The sequence below is a fragment of the Manacus vitellinus genome, unplaced genomic scaffold (genome assembly GCF_001715985.3).
Source record: "Manacus vitellinus isolate BGI_N305 unplaced genomic scaffold, ASM171598v3 scaffold_26_pilon, whole genome shotgun sequence".
Lineage (NCBI taxonomy): Eukaryota > Metazoa > Chordata > Aves > Passeriformes > Pipridae > Manacus > Manacus vitellinus.
The window spans coordinates 6,746,081-6,761,533 of record NW_021939960.1 but is presented as its reverse complement, the minus strand read 5'-3'; the positions used below and the strand labels follow the sequence as shown (position 1 = coordinate 6,761,533).

Here is a 15,453-nt window from a genome sequence, read left to right as displayed (position 1 = left end):
GACAGGATGATGCTGATGGGAATTGTCTATTAGGGGAAATACAATAATTCTCATTTTTCAGCTAGAACTTCCAGTTTCAGAAACATGATTAATATGTTGTGTTAGGAGGAATAAGTAAAGTTATCATGGATGTTCAGTTCCTTTAAAACAAGATGACCAGTTTGCTGCTTCAGTTGACATTTCTGACAGTATCTCAGCTGCAATTGAATAGTGACTTAGTGAACTTGAGAACAAAATGAACAAAAAGTCCCACTGAATTTGGAAGAGAAACAAGTATTTCAAGACTTCCAAAGCTGCTGTAGTACTAAATATTTTTGTAGGCAGTTGGTAGACTGCTTAGAAGTGCAAAGTGTAATTGTGAGTTAAGGCTTCCATCCTTCTATGTTTTCATAATATTTGATTTTTCAGCTGCTTTTAGGCACTTAAGTTTAACCTGTATTAAGATGTAGTTCTGCAAGAGCAGGTTCATGTAAAATAAGTTTGACACTCCCTCTGTCTTTGATGAAAAATGTGGCAGAGGAAAAAAATGGAGATTCTAAATAATAATAAGAAGGGACCAAGCATTTTACAGCAAATGCAAGGAGTCTGTAATTTTGGTGTTTTAAGTACACTGTATATGTCTCAAATTCGAAATTATTTTAAAATTTCAGTTCTGTAAAAGTTTTTTCCTGTAGATAATGGAGATGATACAGGTAATAGCAATGAGATAACATCTGCTAAAGCAAAAAGAATTATTCTGGTGTAGAATCTCTTGATTTTCAGTTAGGATTGGTGCTGATGCTGCTCCGTGCTCAGTCAGAGCTGCAGGCTGTGCTCTGTGCAGCCACTGGGTGGGGAGTGACTAAGGCTGGAAAATGTCCATTGTGTTCAGCCAGCTGTCCCTGGGTCTGGTTTTGGAATGTTGTGGTGACACAGCTCCGTGACTCAGACGTGATTTAAAGAGTGTGTTGCACACGGGGCCTTGAATGCCCAGGTACAGCACCATGACCACAGTCCCTTGGACAGTTCTTCCACTTCTTGTGTGATCCAGAGGCACAGTTTGTTTCCTAGTTTAATACAGAGTTAAACAAAGAAGTGATTAGCTGACTTTCCCTCTTCCTTTAGGCATATCACTTAAAAATTGCATGATGTGTGATCAGTTGGAGATTCTGGACAGGGAGATGGAAAGGTTATTGCAGAGCTACACCGTGGAAGAAGGCACTTTAAACTCAGTGATGGACTCCCTGGATGTAATCACTGATTCAGACAATGGAGCAAAATACAGATTAGAGCAGGTATTCAATGCCATGAGTTACAGCACCAGGGGCCTCATAATTAGTTTGTTCTGTTGCTTCTTTGTTATTGTTAATTTTTTTCCTCCTAAATTAGGAGTAGGAGTAGTTGACTGAGGGAAAGAATGTACATAATATACATAATAGAGAAGGTACAGGGGAAGAAACTACTGATGTGGATCTAACTCCACACTCAGTGTTGTTTTCCATAATTCTGCTTTGCCACAGTCATACAAATTTTGAGATTTATTGTTCACAAAATAATAAAGTGATCCAGTGATGAGAATTGGATTTGGAGAGGAGTTTGTCTTTCCCCTGTTCTTATTTTTGGGACAGTGACATGGCTTTGGAGAACACTAGAGATGATCACTGCTCAGGGATTAAAAAAGTGGTTTTAAAGAGGAAAGATGCTTTAAGAGTTGGGAACTTGAGAGATTTGGGGGGGGAAGGTATTCTTTAAAAAGCAAAGTCAGACTCTGTCTTGGCATGGATTATCTAATATGTTTTAAGATAGAATCTCCTGACCTAGAGTGTTTATAAACAGTTTTTACTCCTTTGAAAGAATTTGTAATGTTTTAGTTATGTCCTACACCTGCTGTGTATGTTCCTCTGCATCTTTAATTGCAGAATGCTGACACACAGGCTCTGTTCAGTTTTGTTCTTTTGCCTTCACTGATTTTACAGTCCAGTTCATCCTGTCCAGCTGGTCCTCCTCTTCCTCCCAGATTCTTTTCCAGTGTTTTTGTAGCCTGGTAGACTACTTTGGGTTAATGCAGGCATTTCCTACTGATGTTCAGGCTCACATGCTCAGAGCTACAGTGTCTTCTGTGATAAAATTTTGTATAAACCAGTAGATCTGCACTACGTAATCCAGGCCAGGCTGATGGAGTTGAAAAACCTTTCTGTATTTTCATTGCACAGTATGTGCTTAGTAAATTCCACTCTCAGAATGCTTTTAAGTACTGTACATGGAATAGATTCTTGATTACAGTTTGTTACTTTTCTGGAAATCTTAATGGGATCTGAACAAATTCATGGGAGTGCAATTGTATTTTGTATTTCTTTCAAAGGTCTCAGCTGTAGGTAAGTGGGGAGGTGCTATTGCTTTATTTTGATTTTTCTTTCCAGTTGCAGTGTTTTTCTGAAAGGACAAAACTATCAAGAAGACAAAATAATGGAATTTGCTTTATAACATAGTAGAGGCAAAACAGTTCTTAATTTAGGTAAGCAGTAGTAAGATAAGTTAATAAATATATCAGTGCCTTATCTTTTCTCTTTCTTTTTTTTCCAGGAGCCAGCAGGAAAAAGAGGATTGATTGGATCAGCATTTGGACCTGCTGACAACTTGGAGATTTGGTCTGGCACTTCTGAGTCAGGAATTTCAGCATGTGCTGGATGGATGATGCTGAATGACTCTGATCCTGTGCTGCCCTCCTCTGGCTCTGCCCTTCAAAGAGAAACCCTTCAAACCTCTAATGCTGTGTCAGGTAAAGCACAGAGAGCAGGTTGAGGAGCCTTCTTAGTTCTTTACATTGTATCTGGAATTTAAATCTCAGAATTTGGATTACCTCTACTTACAGCTTTTAACATTTCTTCATCTTCCAGGGTAAACAGAGATGTAAATGTTAACTGTTTTGACTTGTTCTCTTACTTCTATTGCAGCCTTTCTGATGTGAATATAATTTTAGTGCTGTTTAAAAAAGAAAACAAACCAAACTAAAAATTCATAGTTAATGATTTTTTTATGGAGGAATTTAGTGGAATTTCATATTGGATTGAATCAGTTTCAGCTTTTTACCTGTGTACTGCAGGCTTATAGTTCACTTTTTATTCTGTCTGTAATGTTAAAAGTAATCATTACTATTTAAATTGATGTTCTGCTGCTTTTACAGTGGCATTTATAGTATCTCACTGAAGTGAAATACCAAAGTTACAACTGAAGTGTTAACTTTTTTAACATATCTGCATGGATGCTTATGTTTCCATAGCATTGCCTGTTACAAGTTTCTGTTGTAGCAGTAATAAATGTAATACTGAAAGCAGAGGGGTTGGACTACAGAGGGATTGTGTGAAGACAGAACAGTCTATGAAATAAGGAGGCATTTATCCCCAGCAGCCACTGCAAGCCTGGGAGAAGTTTGTTGAACGATGCCTCTGCAAACGTGTAGCTGTGATCTGTACAGCTGGTAGAAATACCTTTATTTTGTTCTTTTCCGTATCATTTCTTTTATTCTATAAACCTTTTTAGAGAAATAGTGAAGGTAAAGTCTTGCTTTAACCTGAATACTCACCAGTGTTTATGAAACAACCTAAAAACAGCAGCTAAACTGTTTAACAGGCAAGACATAGACCTAGTTTATTTTAACAAGGAAGGCTAGGGTATTTCCATTTTGTTTAAAATCCAAGAGCTTCTTATTCTTTGGGAAAACCTGTATTATCTAAGCAGCAGTACCTTTAAGTTTACTTAACTGTTGGTTCTCCCTTGTTTCTGATCTGCTGTTGGTAATCATTCCATTCTACCAGAGAATGTTACTCCTATCAAATACCATCCTCACCTTTGGAAAGGGAACTGTGTTTGGATGAGTCCTTGCTCCATGCTCCTTGACACTGGGGCATGTCCATGTAAGGAGTGGAACTGCCATAAAGTTTTTTTCCCAGACAAACCCCAGGGAGTGGGTTCATACCATGAAGGTTTTTTTTTTTTTGAGAAATGTCAGAAATCCTAAGGCTACTCAATGAAATGTCAGTACACAATATCCAAACCCACATCTGTAACTTAGTACATTGAAAGAACATCAGTGGCTTGAAATACAAGTAGAGTGTTTGTTACAATAAATCACGAGGTTACATCAAAAATATTTAATAATTACTTAGGCTTGTAAATATTTTTGAATCAGTTTTGAACCTTATGTTTCTCTTCAGCGTTTCAGAGGGAGGACAGTGTTGCCTGTACTATGGAACAAACTGTAAACACAGAGCCATTAGAGTCTGAACCTAATACTGACAACATGGAAAATAGTTCTCCTGGTAAGAGTTCTTCCTTTCCAGTTGAGCAGAAAATACGCTTATTTATGGGGTTTGTATGTGTGTACATGTATATACATATATTTTTAAGTAACAAAGAGTTTGTAGTAGCTGGATTATGTTGGCACACTGATCAGTGATATATTTAATTGCTACTGCTGTTGCATTGCATTCACAAGAAAACATTTTTATGTTTTGAGGGTCATAATATGAGGTGGAGGTAAATAACATGTTGAAAAAAGGTTTTAAGGAAAAGCATCTTTCCTCACCACTGGTTTAGTAACTCTTCCCTTGTTTTTAGCATCAGTTTTGGATGATAAAGGTGAGCAAAGCAATGAGGAGGAACAGAAGTCTATCAAGCCCACGAGTAAAGAGTTCAGGAAAACCTGGGGCTTTCGAAGGACCACAATTGCCAAGCGAGAGGGGGCAGGAGATGCTGAGATGGACTCCAGTGACCAGCAGCCACAACAGCAGCAGCAAGGCTTGAACCTGCGGCGGAGCGGGCGGCAGCCAAAGCGGACGGAGAGGGTGGAAGAGTTCCTTACCACGGTGAGGCGCCGGGGCAGGAGGAGTGCTCCTGCTACTCTGGAAGACTCAAGTGAAGCAGCATCTGGTCCAGCTACAGATGCTGAAACTGCTTCTGAAGATAGTGTTGAGAGCGCCCCAGATACAAAACCTGTCACTAGGAGGATCTGCACTAGGAGTTGTAAGGATCAGAAAAGCCCTAAAAGCAGACGCACAAAGGAGGAAGAGGAAGAAGAAGAGGAGGAGGAAGAGGAGGAAGAGGAAGACGCTACCTCTGATAGTGATAGCGATGGGTTAACACTAAAGGAACTCCAGAATCGACTGAGAAAGAAACGTGTTGAACAGAAACCTGCACTGAAGGATGTACAAAACCACAAAAGGAATTCAGAACAAGATCCCACCCAAACAGGTGATGTCCCGGCTCAAAAGCAGACTGAGTCTGAGCTGTCTGTCAAGCAGGAGCCTGAGACTGCAGACAGCACTGAGATTGCAAGTCAGGTGGTTGTGTCTGAGGAAGACACTGAAGATGTCCAGGATCAGAAGGAGGAAAAGCCTGCTCTTGGTGCCAAGGGGGCCACAGATGAAGAGCCTGAAGAACAGCCCAAAAGCAAACCCGAGTCCGAGATCTACGACCCAAACGCTCTGTACTGTATTTGTCGTCAGCCTCATAACAACAGGTAGGCAAAGGGTTCAACTGGAGACGCAGTGCAAGGAGTTGGAGTTGTTCTGTGATGAAAAAGGAAACCAAATACTCCTGCTTACTTTTTGAGTATGTGTAAGTGAGCTGTTGGGTTTGCTGAAGTTTGGGAGGGAGTTTATAACAAATACTTAAACGAGGATAGAGGAATATCGAAGTGACCAGTGAGGCAGAACCGTGCACTGGTGCTTTGTTGGGGTGCTTACGTTCTGCTGTTTGAAATATCTGTTGAATGTTAATTGTTGTTTCATTTCACAGTGTTTTACTGTTCCTTGGTGGGTTGTTTTTTTTTTCCAGGTTTATGATTTGTTGTGATAGATGTGAGGAATGGTTTCATGGTGACTGCGTGGGTATTTCTGAGGCTCGAGGGCGATTGTTGGAAAGGAATGGTGAGGACTATATCTGTCCAAACTGCACCATTCTCCAGGGACAGGATGAGCCTGTGTCAGAACTAGACCAGCAGGAAGCGAAAGCGGAGCAAGGAAATGTGGATGGCACAGAATTCACAAGCATAGGAACAATTGAACAAAAATCAGTTGAGGACCAAGGGATCAAGGGTAGGATTGAAAAAGCTGCAAATCCAAGTGGGAAGAAAAAACTAAAGATATTTCAACCTGTAAGTATTTTAAGTTTTTCTTATTTTTAATGTTTCACGGAGTACATTGAGACAATGAGTTACTTTTAGAGCTGTAAATCTGAAGTGGTTTTTTAAAGCTAAACATGAAGCTGAACAGCTGAACTTCTGTTTAGCAGAAGTTTATCCGTAGTTCTATCAGTACAGAAATTACAACTTAGTTTCAAGTGAGGGATTTAAAAGTTTTATGTAGGGGTAAGGAATTAGTTTGTGCTATTCAACCCTTTCTAAATACTGTTTTGGAAGTCAAATAATGAGGTATTCTTTTAATAAAAATATTAGAAATCTGGACTGGATTATACGGTCTTTGAAATAATCTCGAACAATTTTGGACATTTTCAATGATAGTGAAATTTTTTACTTAACTTTGGCAAGTGCCTGTTGAAGTTAATTCCAACTGTACTTCCAATTAGTCTTTGAATTCTGATTTTTGTCCTGATGCTGCTTTAGGTTATTAGCAAGTAGAGACTTCTTTTATACTGCCTTTTTTAACCTAAATATATGTATCTTGAATTATTGCAAAATCTAAAATTTAAGTTTTGTAATAATAACTTCCATTGGGAAAGGCATAGAAACCTTCAGCTCAATGCACATGAATTAAAAAAACTTCATACTACGGTGTCTTTGTCCTGCCTAAGCTACTGTAGTGATGCCAACATCTTGAACAATTCCCTTTTCTTCTTACTGTGCCTGGAAAAACATGTTTAGTGAATTTGCTGTTAAAATGCTACAGCAGTTTATAGTTTTTCTCTACGAATTTATTCTTTCATGTCTAATCTTTAAGCTTTGAAATCATCCCTAGAATAAATATCAGAGCTGTCCATAGCAGCACTGTGAGATGAATGTACAGACCAAAACAGTTTGAGTTCAATGTAGAAATAGTTACAATTTTAAGATAAATGTGCAGAAAACAGTGTTCTCAAAAATGTTTTCAAATATATTTGTATGTCTTTGTACACACAAAAAAGTTTTTGAGAGTCCAGTGCTGTTGGCCTTGGCTCTGCTGCTGAGTATCTCTGTGGTATTTATGTGCTGACCAGGTACGTGAATGTGTTGGCCATCTCTCTGTTAGTGAAAAAGAAACATGATTATCATTAACTCCTTGCCTCTTGTGGAAGAACTGCTTGTATTTTAGGTATTCTTTTGGCATTTGACAGTGGAATGTAACTGCTGTACTTGTGATTGCCAGATGGTACCATGTTCTGGGAGAAGTGAGCTGTCACATCTGTGTGTTTCAGCCCACACTGTCCCTCATATCTCAGTTAAAATCCCTCTAAAACTTGTATAAAGCAGCATCACTCTGCAGAAATTCCCTGTCCATTATGGGCATAAAGGTCATTGCTATTTCCTATGAAATCAGTGTGTTACAGTGATTGAACAGTCTCAGTTTATCTGTTCTCTTACATCAGAATTCTTGAGAAAGACTCCTTTTTGTTGCTATCCATAAGCATCTATAGCTGCAGGGTTTTGGTTTGTGATCAGAACTCAACAAATTTTCTAAGTGCAGACATCAACACTTAAAGTTTCATCATCATCTGAGTTAATGCCCTTAATTAGAAATGGCAGCTCAGTTAGTCATAAGCTTCAGGTGTTTTTTAGGGAACGTGAATTGATGATTCTTAATCAGCTAAATGTGTACATGATTGAAAAGTATTTTAAAGCATAAACAATTTCTTGGGGAAAATTCTCAATTCCAGGTTTTATCAGACTACAGCAGACAGTGCTATCTTACTGACTTTGACTGGGGAAAACCACAATGCAAATATTTGTTTAACTGGAAATATTAATGAAAAACTTACTTTTGGTAATTACGAATGGCAGTTTGTTGATGGGGAGAGGCTGTCCAGAACTACAGTAGTTCTGAATGTTGTTAGGTTCTAAATTATGTTAGGTTAATTGTGTCACATTTATGAGTAAACTGGAAGAGAAATTAAAGCATAATACCCAGAGGTGATATGTTGGAGCCTAAAGAGCTTTGAATTATTTCTGGATTTTGGCATAATGTACTCTGTTTTCAAGGAATGTGCTATTTTCTGAATCTTAACATTAGAAGAGGAAGTGTTTCATATATAACACTTCTGTATAAATGGAGAGCAATTTTGAAGTAAAATAGAAATTGCATGTGCAAACCTCTAAATGTGTAAGAAGTAGGAGGCTGTGGAAAGTTATCTGGGAGAATGTTTTTTGGTTGTTTTTTTTTTTTATGTAAGTTGGAGTCTCCTACATTTAAAATTGGTAAATCTCTAGAGCAAGAATAATATCTACAGCTGAATAGCTGAGTGCTTCCTCTTGCACGTGTGCGTGGCTGAGGGCAGCAGCTGATGGGGATACAGAAATAAAATGCATTTTAGAGAGCTTGCTCAGGAGAAACCAGTTGTGAGTTATTAAGGAGATCTCTCACATGATGCAGAGGATCAGGAAAAAAGCATTTGTGTGCTTATGGGATTTGAAAAGTTAGGAAGCCAGTCTCCTTTATTTCAGTGCTAGACTAACAACTTGATAATGCAGCACGTTCTGAAAATAACGTGTTGAAAGAGCGAAACTCTTACCTTTGTACGGGTTGTTTGTGTTGTGTCCTGAGTGACAGCTGCTTTCACACTGGCCATTGTCAGGTCACTGGCAGAGCTGCAGGCTGCACATACAATGTGTAAGCGTTTCTCCATGTTCCAAAGGCACATTCCTGTTATTTCCTCTTTGAGGGCTGAGCTCACTCCCTTTCACCCTGTAGGTGATGGAAGCTCCTGGTGCATCCAAGTGCATCGGTCCCGGCTGTTTCAACGTGGCTCAGCCCGACTCCGTGTACTGCAGCAACGACTGCATTCTCAAACACGCTGCAGCCACCATGAAGATTCTAAGTTCTGGCAAAGATGCAAAACCAAAACCTAAAGAGAAGATCAAACCAAAATCTGAAAAACCTGGCATGCCAAAATCTCAGCAGCAGGTAAGTTCGTGTTCCTGATCCAGAACAGTTGTCCTGAAGCACGGTGGCTTTTTTCTGTGCTCTCTTTTTTGAGTCAAATGAATTGCCAAGTCCTGCATTGAAGAGGAGCTTTTTATTAATCTTTTGTTGTTCTCTTGCCTTTTTCTGTGGTACCAACATGGTTTAATTCTTCTGACAGGAAAATATTTTCCCGTCACTTTTTAAAAAAAAAAAAATCTTAATAATTGCCTCTAGATGGGGATAGTTGCTTGCAAGTGTATTCTAGATGGCATTGCACTTTAAAAAAAAGAATTAATTCCAAATTAATTTACCTTTAAAAAAAGTATAAGTACATATTTTTTATTTTAATTTAATTCAAATTAATTTTACTTTTTTAAACTCTAAATTACTGGGTTTTGGACAGTAATTTGAAACTACTGTGAATTGTGTAATAACATGACTGTATTGTATGTGTGCTTTGTGAAGAACAAAGATGAAAACAGAGCCTTTTACTTTTGAAACCACTAAAAAGTGGATGGTAGTTTTTCAGAGAAACAAACAAACACCCCCCAATCTGTTGATAAATACTGTTGTTTTCAAGTGGTCTCTTTACCATTCCCTTTTCCTAAAGTTATCCTGTATATCACCTTTGCTTTATAAATTTGAATGTGAAATTACATCATTTCAGGTTCTTTGCTGGAGTTTACTGTAAAAGAAATTGTTCTACGTGTGTGTAACTATATCTCTGTTTGTTTGTAAAATAGAGTATATTCGATGATTATTAGTAATCAAACTTCTTTTAATTATACAGGCGGGTATCAAACCACTTTCCAACCAAAAGAGACAATTGCCTGAGAAAAGAGAGGTGAACATGAAGAAGACTGTTGTGACAGTGGCCAAGACTGAGGCAAACACTCAACCTGTTGCTAGAGAGCCACCAGCAGAACCCGTGACACCGTCCTGGGCCAGCGATCATAATTACAATGCTGTAAAGCCTGAAAGGACTGCTGCCATTTCACCTGCACTGTTGTTCAAATGTATGTATCGCATAGGGATATTCCTGAATAATCATATTTTCTTTGAATACCCATCCATTCTTGGCTCTGCAAGACTAGGGAGTGTAGGATTTGGGGTTTTTTTTTCTTACTGTGGCACCAAGCTACCTTTCTCCACCTTCAAAGATTCGCACACAGATACACACAAATGAGAGACACTTTTAGAAGTTTCATTTGTATCATATGACAGTTGTATGATTAAGAGCCTGTTGATCTACCCAGCTGATTTCTGGATGAAAACTACATGGTTAAGCTTGAAATTTTTCCCATAGAGACAGTATCTGTTTCTAATCTGGAAGGTAAGTATTGATACATTTGTGTTAAGTTTTACCAGAAGGCCGTGCAGTGTGCACCATGAATCAGCAATTGCCTGTACTAATTTGAATTGTATTTTTGTAATTTAGATTTGGCACCTGTCTCTCAGGTCTTGCATTTTCAGTGCCTGGTGCCGAGAATGAAATCTCCAACGTGGTATCCAACGATACTTGACACTTCTACAAACAGCTTTTAACTGTCAAGTATATTCCTGCTGCTTTTCTTCCCTACATGAAATAATTTAAGGACCATTCTTTACTTTTATGCTGGGGGGAGGCAGGACTCTTTTTATCTTTTTCTTTCTTTTTTTTTTCCCTTTCTATGTTCATACTTCACACGTTACCCACACACACAAGAACACATCTCAAGTGGATGTTGGGCAGAGGTATTGCCTTGCATATTTTTGCAGGTTTTGAATAGCATCCTTGTAATCATACGAAGGTAAGTAAATCCTGCTTTGAAGGCTGAACAAGTCCTTCTGCTTATGACATTTTTTGATTGACTTCATCTAAGTAGTTTTATAATGCAGTTATGAAACGTCAGATGAAATCTGACATATCACAGTTACAACCACACGACCTGGTGTCTCATGTTTATTCACTTGAAGATTAATGAATTCAGAAGTTCAGTTCTCACTGCTTTGTAACCACACCTCAAACAATTTACATTTTATTTTCAGAAGTAAACCTAGTTATTGAACACTTATACGTAAAGTAACTGATAAGTTTTTAGGTCATATTTAAGATGAGGGTTTTTAATTACAATTTTTAAACACTGAGGGAACACCAACCAACTTAAATTTCTGTTCATTATCATAGTACATAGTAGACATACCAGGTATATTTTAATGTTGTCTGCCCCCATCAGGTTATAATTTTTCCTTAAGTATTTTGTTATTTAGGCCTTACATACTTTAATTAACCTGCATTTTTTTAAGATTCTTTTAAAGAAACTTTAGCTTTTTTATCAGAAAAAAATTCTGTTTTAAACATAAGTAAAATTCAGAGAGAAAGACTATTCAATACAATTACAGATGTTCATAGAACCATTTAACTTAAAATGTCCTTATTGCTATATGGTTTGGGTTTTTTTTCTCAGTAGACAGGAATACAGGTTTTGAGACACAAAGATTGAGGGGTTTTTTTAGGGGAGGTTGCTTTAAAGTTTTACCACACTGGAGGTTTTACAGATTTAACCAATTCCAATAGAAAACTAGATTCCTGTAGCTAAATAGATAAATTGATTCCAAAATATTAGTAACAAGCAGAGAACAACCCAGTTTGTGTGATGAAGAACTCTCATATCAAATGCAAAGAAGAACTTGAGATTGCTTTTATTAAGGTAAGTTGCACTGATATATGGGGACTCTGTGCTAAATGCCCAGTTAAACGGTCTTATGTATTCGTGAAAAAATGTGTCCTGCTTTTTAATGGATGAATTTGAACTGTAATCTTCCTGAGAAGCTGCCAGTGCATCATCTGCAAGAGTATTCTACCAGATTTTATTTATTTAAGGAATCTTTATAAGCTGTTCAAAACCTAGAAGTTACAGCATTAGGGAAATTCATGAGAGTCCTCTCAATTCTCTTCAGGTATCTAAAAGTGAGAAGTCTTTAAGTCTGAGCTAATCTGCCAAGGAAAACACATTTATTGGACCAAACATATAGTCTGGTTTAGGCACATCTTAAAGTGACTCCCTGTTTAGAAATGAGTATTTCTGAACATTGGTTATGAAGAACTTGTAGTCCAGAGGAGGCAAAGGATGGGATCTTTCCAAATGCAGTGTTTCAGGTGCTGCCTGCATTCTCCCAGAGCTTCCAGCCGTGTTCAGCAAATCCTTATTTGCAACTTCAGTGCACGAGGCCTTTTAGGAATTAAGGAAACTTAACATGATTAGAGAATTACTCTCTGTAATACTCTTTCCATTAGTCAGTTTATCATTTCTGACATGGATTTACTTTATACATTTAGTCTGTACTTGTCAGATGGAAGGATTTTGTTATTACATGAGACAGTAGCTTTGTTAAGTAGTACCAAGAAGAAAATCAAGCCACTCCTAAAGAAGTACTGGGTGGTAGGAGCATGTAGTAAATTTGCATCTAAGCCCACCCCCAGGCCCACTTTTCTCCTCCCAACCTTCTCTGCATTTATTTAAAAAAAAGGGATATTTAGTGCTAGTGCTGTGCAGTTATTCAGAACAGTGTTGGGTTTTTTTCTTCTGTTACTCCATTAGCTTGTGTTTCTTCTTAATTTTTCTGTGGCTTTTTAGGGGGATGAGTTAGAGCTGTACTTGGAGTGACTTTGTACACCAAAACTTGGTGCCTGGTTAGTCACACTGTCTGCCATCTTTATGTGCCCAGTGAAAATAATCCCTTTGGTTCATTTAGTAACTAGAGTGGGAAATACCTTGAACTTGCTTTGATAAGTGAATATTAAATACAAATACTTTTAAAGTTGCAGCCAGTATTTGAACTACACATGTAAGAGGCAATTGGGTATGAACCACATTTCCTTTCAGAAGAGCCACTTTTACTTCCATTAGGAAAATTGGAATCCATTTAATATCCTTTGATACTGAATTTCAGAAGTCATCCTGGCTTCCTAATTGATACAAGTGTGTGGATTGTTGAGATTTATGAATGTCGTTCAGGGGTCCATGTTATGATAGAAATCCTGACTTTGTCATGTGAGCTCATGTTCATGTCACAGGAGATGAAAGCAAACCAGGCTCTGGTTTATCTAGGAAGATCTTTATGGTGTTTTTGGGGAAGCACCACCAGCATGATTTCTGAAACGTGTCAGTTTTGCTTGCAGACTGACATCTTAGAATAATAGAAGTGTTATCCTTAATTACACTAGCAGAGCACAAGCTTAAAGCAGCATAATACAAACACTTTTTTACACAAAGGAACCATAAAAGCAGTTTTGTGTCCACTGCTTATTTGGCTCTGCTTAGGGCTTTTGTGTCATATATTGCATTTAATACAAAATTTGTCCGTTGCATTCAGTGCTACCCAGTGGAAATGGAGAAAAGGAACAGTCCAGACATGAAGTTTGCTGATGCAGGTGTTTGTCAGCAGCATCAGTGGATGTCTGAAGCACTTGAACTCAGGTTTTTATTGACAGAGCAACACTTGGAAAATAGTTTTTTTTTTCTCTGTATTTTTGCTGTTAATTCTCAAATAGAAATCAGCAGCAAATGTATCTGCAGTTTTGAAATAGAAAACATATCCAAAAGGGGAGGGGAAGAGGGTAAACATTTGCAGTATCCCAGTTTTTAAACTAACCAATCATAAATGTACTACGTATTCACTTTGAAGTTCACCTGACTTATTAGACTTCAAAAGAATACAGGAACTAATAATTTACTCAATTCAGGTGCTAAAACATCTTAACTGCTTTTATTGAGAAAAGCAACTAAGCATACAGGAGACTGAGCAGGGTTTATTAGATTTAAAAAACCCTAACATTAAATGTATTTCCTATTAACTGTTCTTGTGGCAGAACTTCAGAGTAAAAAGCACTTGTCACATCAAACCTCTAAACTTCTGTTTACGTAACTGCAGACAGGGAAGGTGTGAATTTATAGCGATTTATGGTAATATCTTGCTTGACACCAGTATTTCACAGAAGTTGGTGATGAGTGGGACTGTTTCCTTCAGAGAAAACCACAGTGTTTGTGATCCCGCTCCTGGTTTCCAGTGGGGAATTATGAAGAGACAACGCTGCCACCTCCTGGAAGTGGGAGCCCTGACTCTGGTGATAAAAATTGCCTTTTGTTATCCCCTTTCAGGTTTTTTCATTTCTTCTGCAGCTGAACTTTTCTGCACTCAAGCTGTTCACAAAGTGAATAGTGTTTGCTTGTATAGTTAAAGATCTTGGACTCCTTGTTCCTGTACACCTCTAACAAAATACGGAGACTTTGTGAAGGGAACGCAGTGGTACTGGGTGACCCCACCAGCAGAAAATGTGCATACTGAAACACCAGGATTATAGCATGCATCACTTATGTATGCTTTTTCTTGTATCTGTTTCTCTTCCTCTCTGTAATAAGAGCAGGAAAGAAAGAAAACATACCACTCTAAAGAGAGCAGGGGCAAAATAGAGTACAGTAAAGACAGGAGTTACAGCTCAGAGTGTGAAAGTGGTGTAGGGAACTGTAAGTACTGTTGTGAAGAGAAGAAAGCAAGGCTTTGTCTGCACGCAGGCTGGTGCCAATTTAATGCTGCTCTTTGGGCAAGATTGCACCAGCTGAAGTTGTGACTCAGTTGAATGCAGTGGATGTGGATATACTGCTCTTGGTTTAGCTTAACTGTTAAAATATATTTTACTTAAACTTTGCTTCTTAAGCCATACGTATGTTTGTGTGCAGGGACTGATTGTAGTTAAACTGGATGCCTTTTTGGGTTTTACTGCTACCCCATGGGAAAAACTAGGCTCTGCCAGGTTCCATACTCTTATAACTGAACTACTTCTGGCACCTGAATTAACTCCTACAAAGCCAAGGTGTCTTTGCTTAATACTGTATTGTGCAATGTAGGTCCATACTGAGAGGCACTAAGTATTGAATAGTACCGGGGAAATAAAATGTAACATTTATTTTGTTACTGGCCATTTTCTTGGACACGTGGCTGCCCTGTGTGTAGGCCTGGCCTAAACCTTTGTAATGAGAGGAGTTTTCAGGAAGGCTGCTGCAAGACCAAATAATGATGAGCATACCCAAGATGAGTCTGCTAGAACTTCTGAGAAATTCATGTTGGAGAATTTCTGGCTTTGGAGGGGTCATAGTACAGGAGTGGCTGGTGTAACACGGCAGCTCCAGTGTTGAACTCCCATCGTGGTGCTGGCAGGGCTATGCTGGCCTGGGGGTCTGCTGGTCCAGGGGCTGGCTCAGGGCCTGAGCCCTGCCTGTGGAGTGAGGCAGACCATAGTGGCTGCTGAAGCCAACATCCCCTGGGACCCAGCCAGTTAAAAGGAGCAGTGGGATCCTTGGGGAGCCATTATCATCTCCTG

The 15,453-nt window shown here is 38.5% G+C and overlaps 1 protein-coding gene across 1 annotated transcript in view; it reads left to right on the top strand.

Moving 5' to 3' along the window:
* The first annotated feature begins 2,567 nt into the window (after positions 1-2,567).
* DIDO1 (death inducer-obliterator 1) overlaps positions 2,568-15,453 on the top strand; it is a 37,213-nt gene continuing 24,327 nt past the window's right edge. The window contains exons 1-6 of the mRNA XM_018073812.3: positions 2,568-2,758; positions 4,194-4,298; positions 4,597-5,497; positions 5,815-6,133; positions 8,880-9,092; positions 9,883-10,108. Coding sequence (XP_017929301.3) covers positions 2,671-2,758; positions 4,194-4,298; positions 4,597-5,497; positions 5,815-6,133; positions 8,880-9,092; positions 9,883-10,108 — 1,852 coding nt within the window. The 5' untranslated portion in view covers positions 2,568-2,670. The remainder of the gene's footprint in view (positions 2,759-4,193; positions 4,299-4,596; positions 5,498-5,814; positions 6,134-8,879; positions 9,093-9,882; positions 10,109-15,453) is intronic.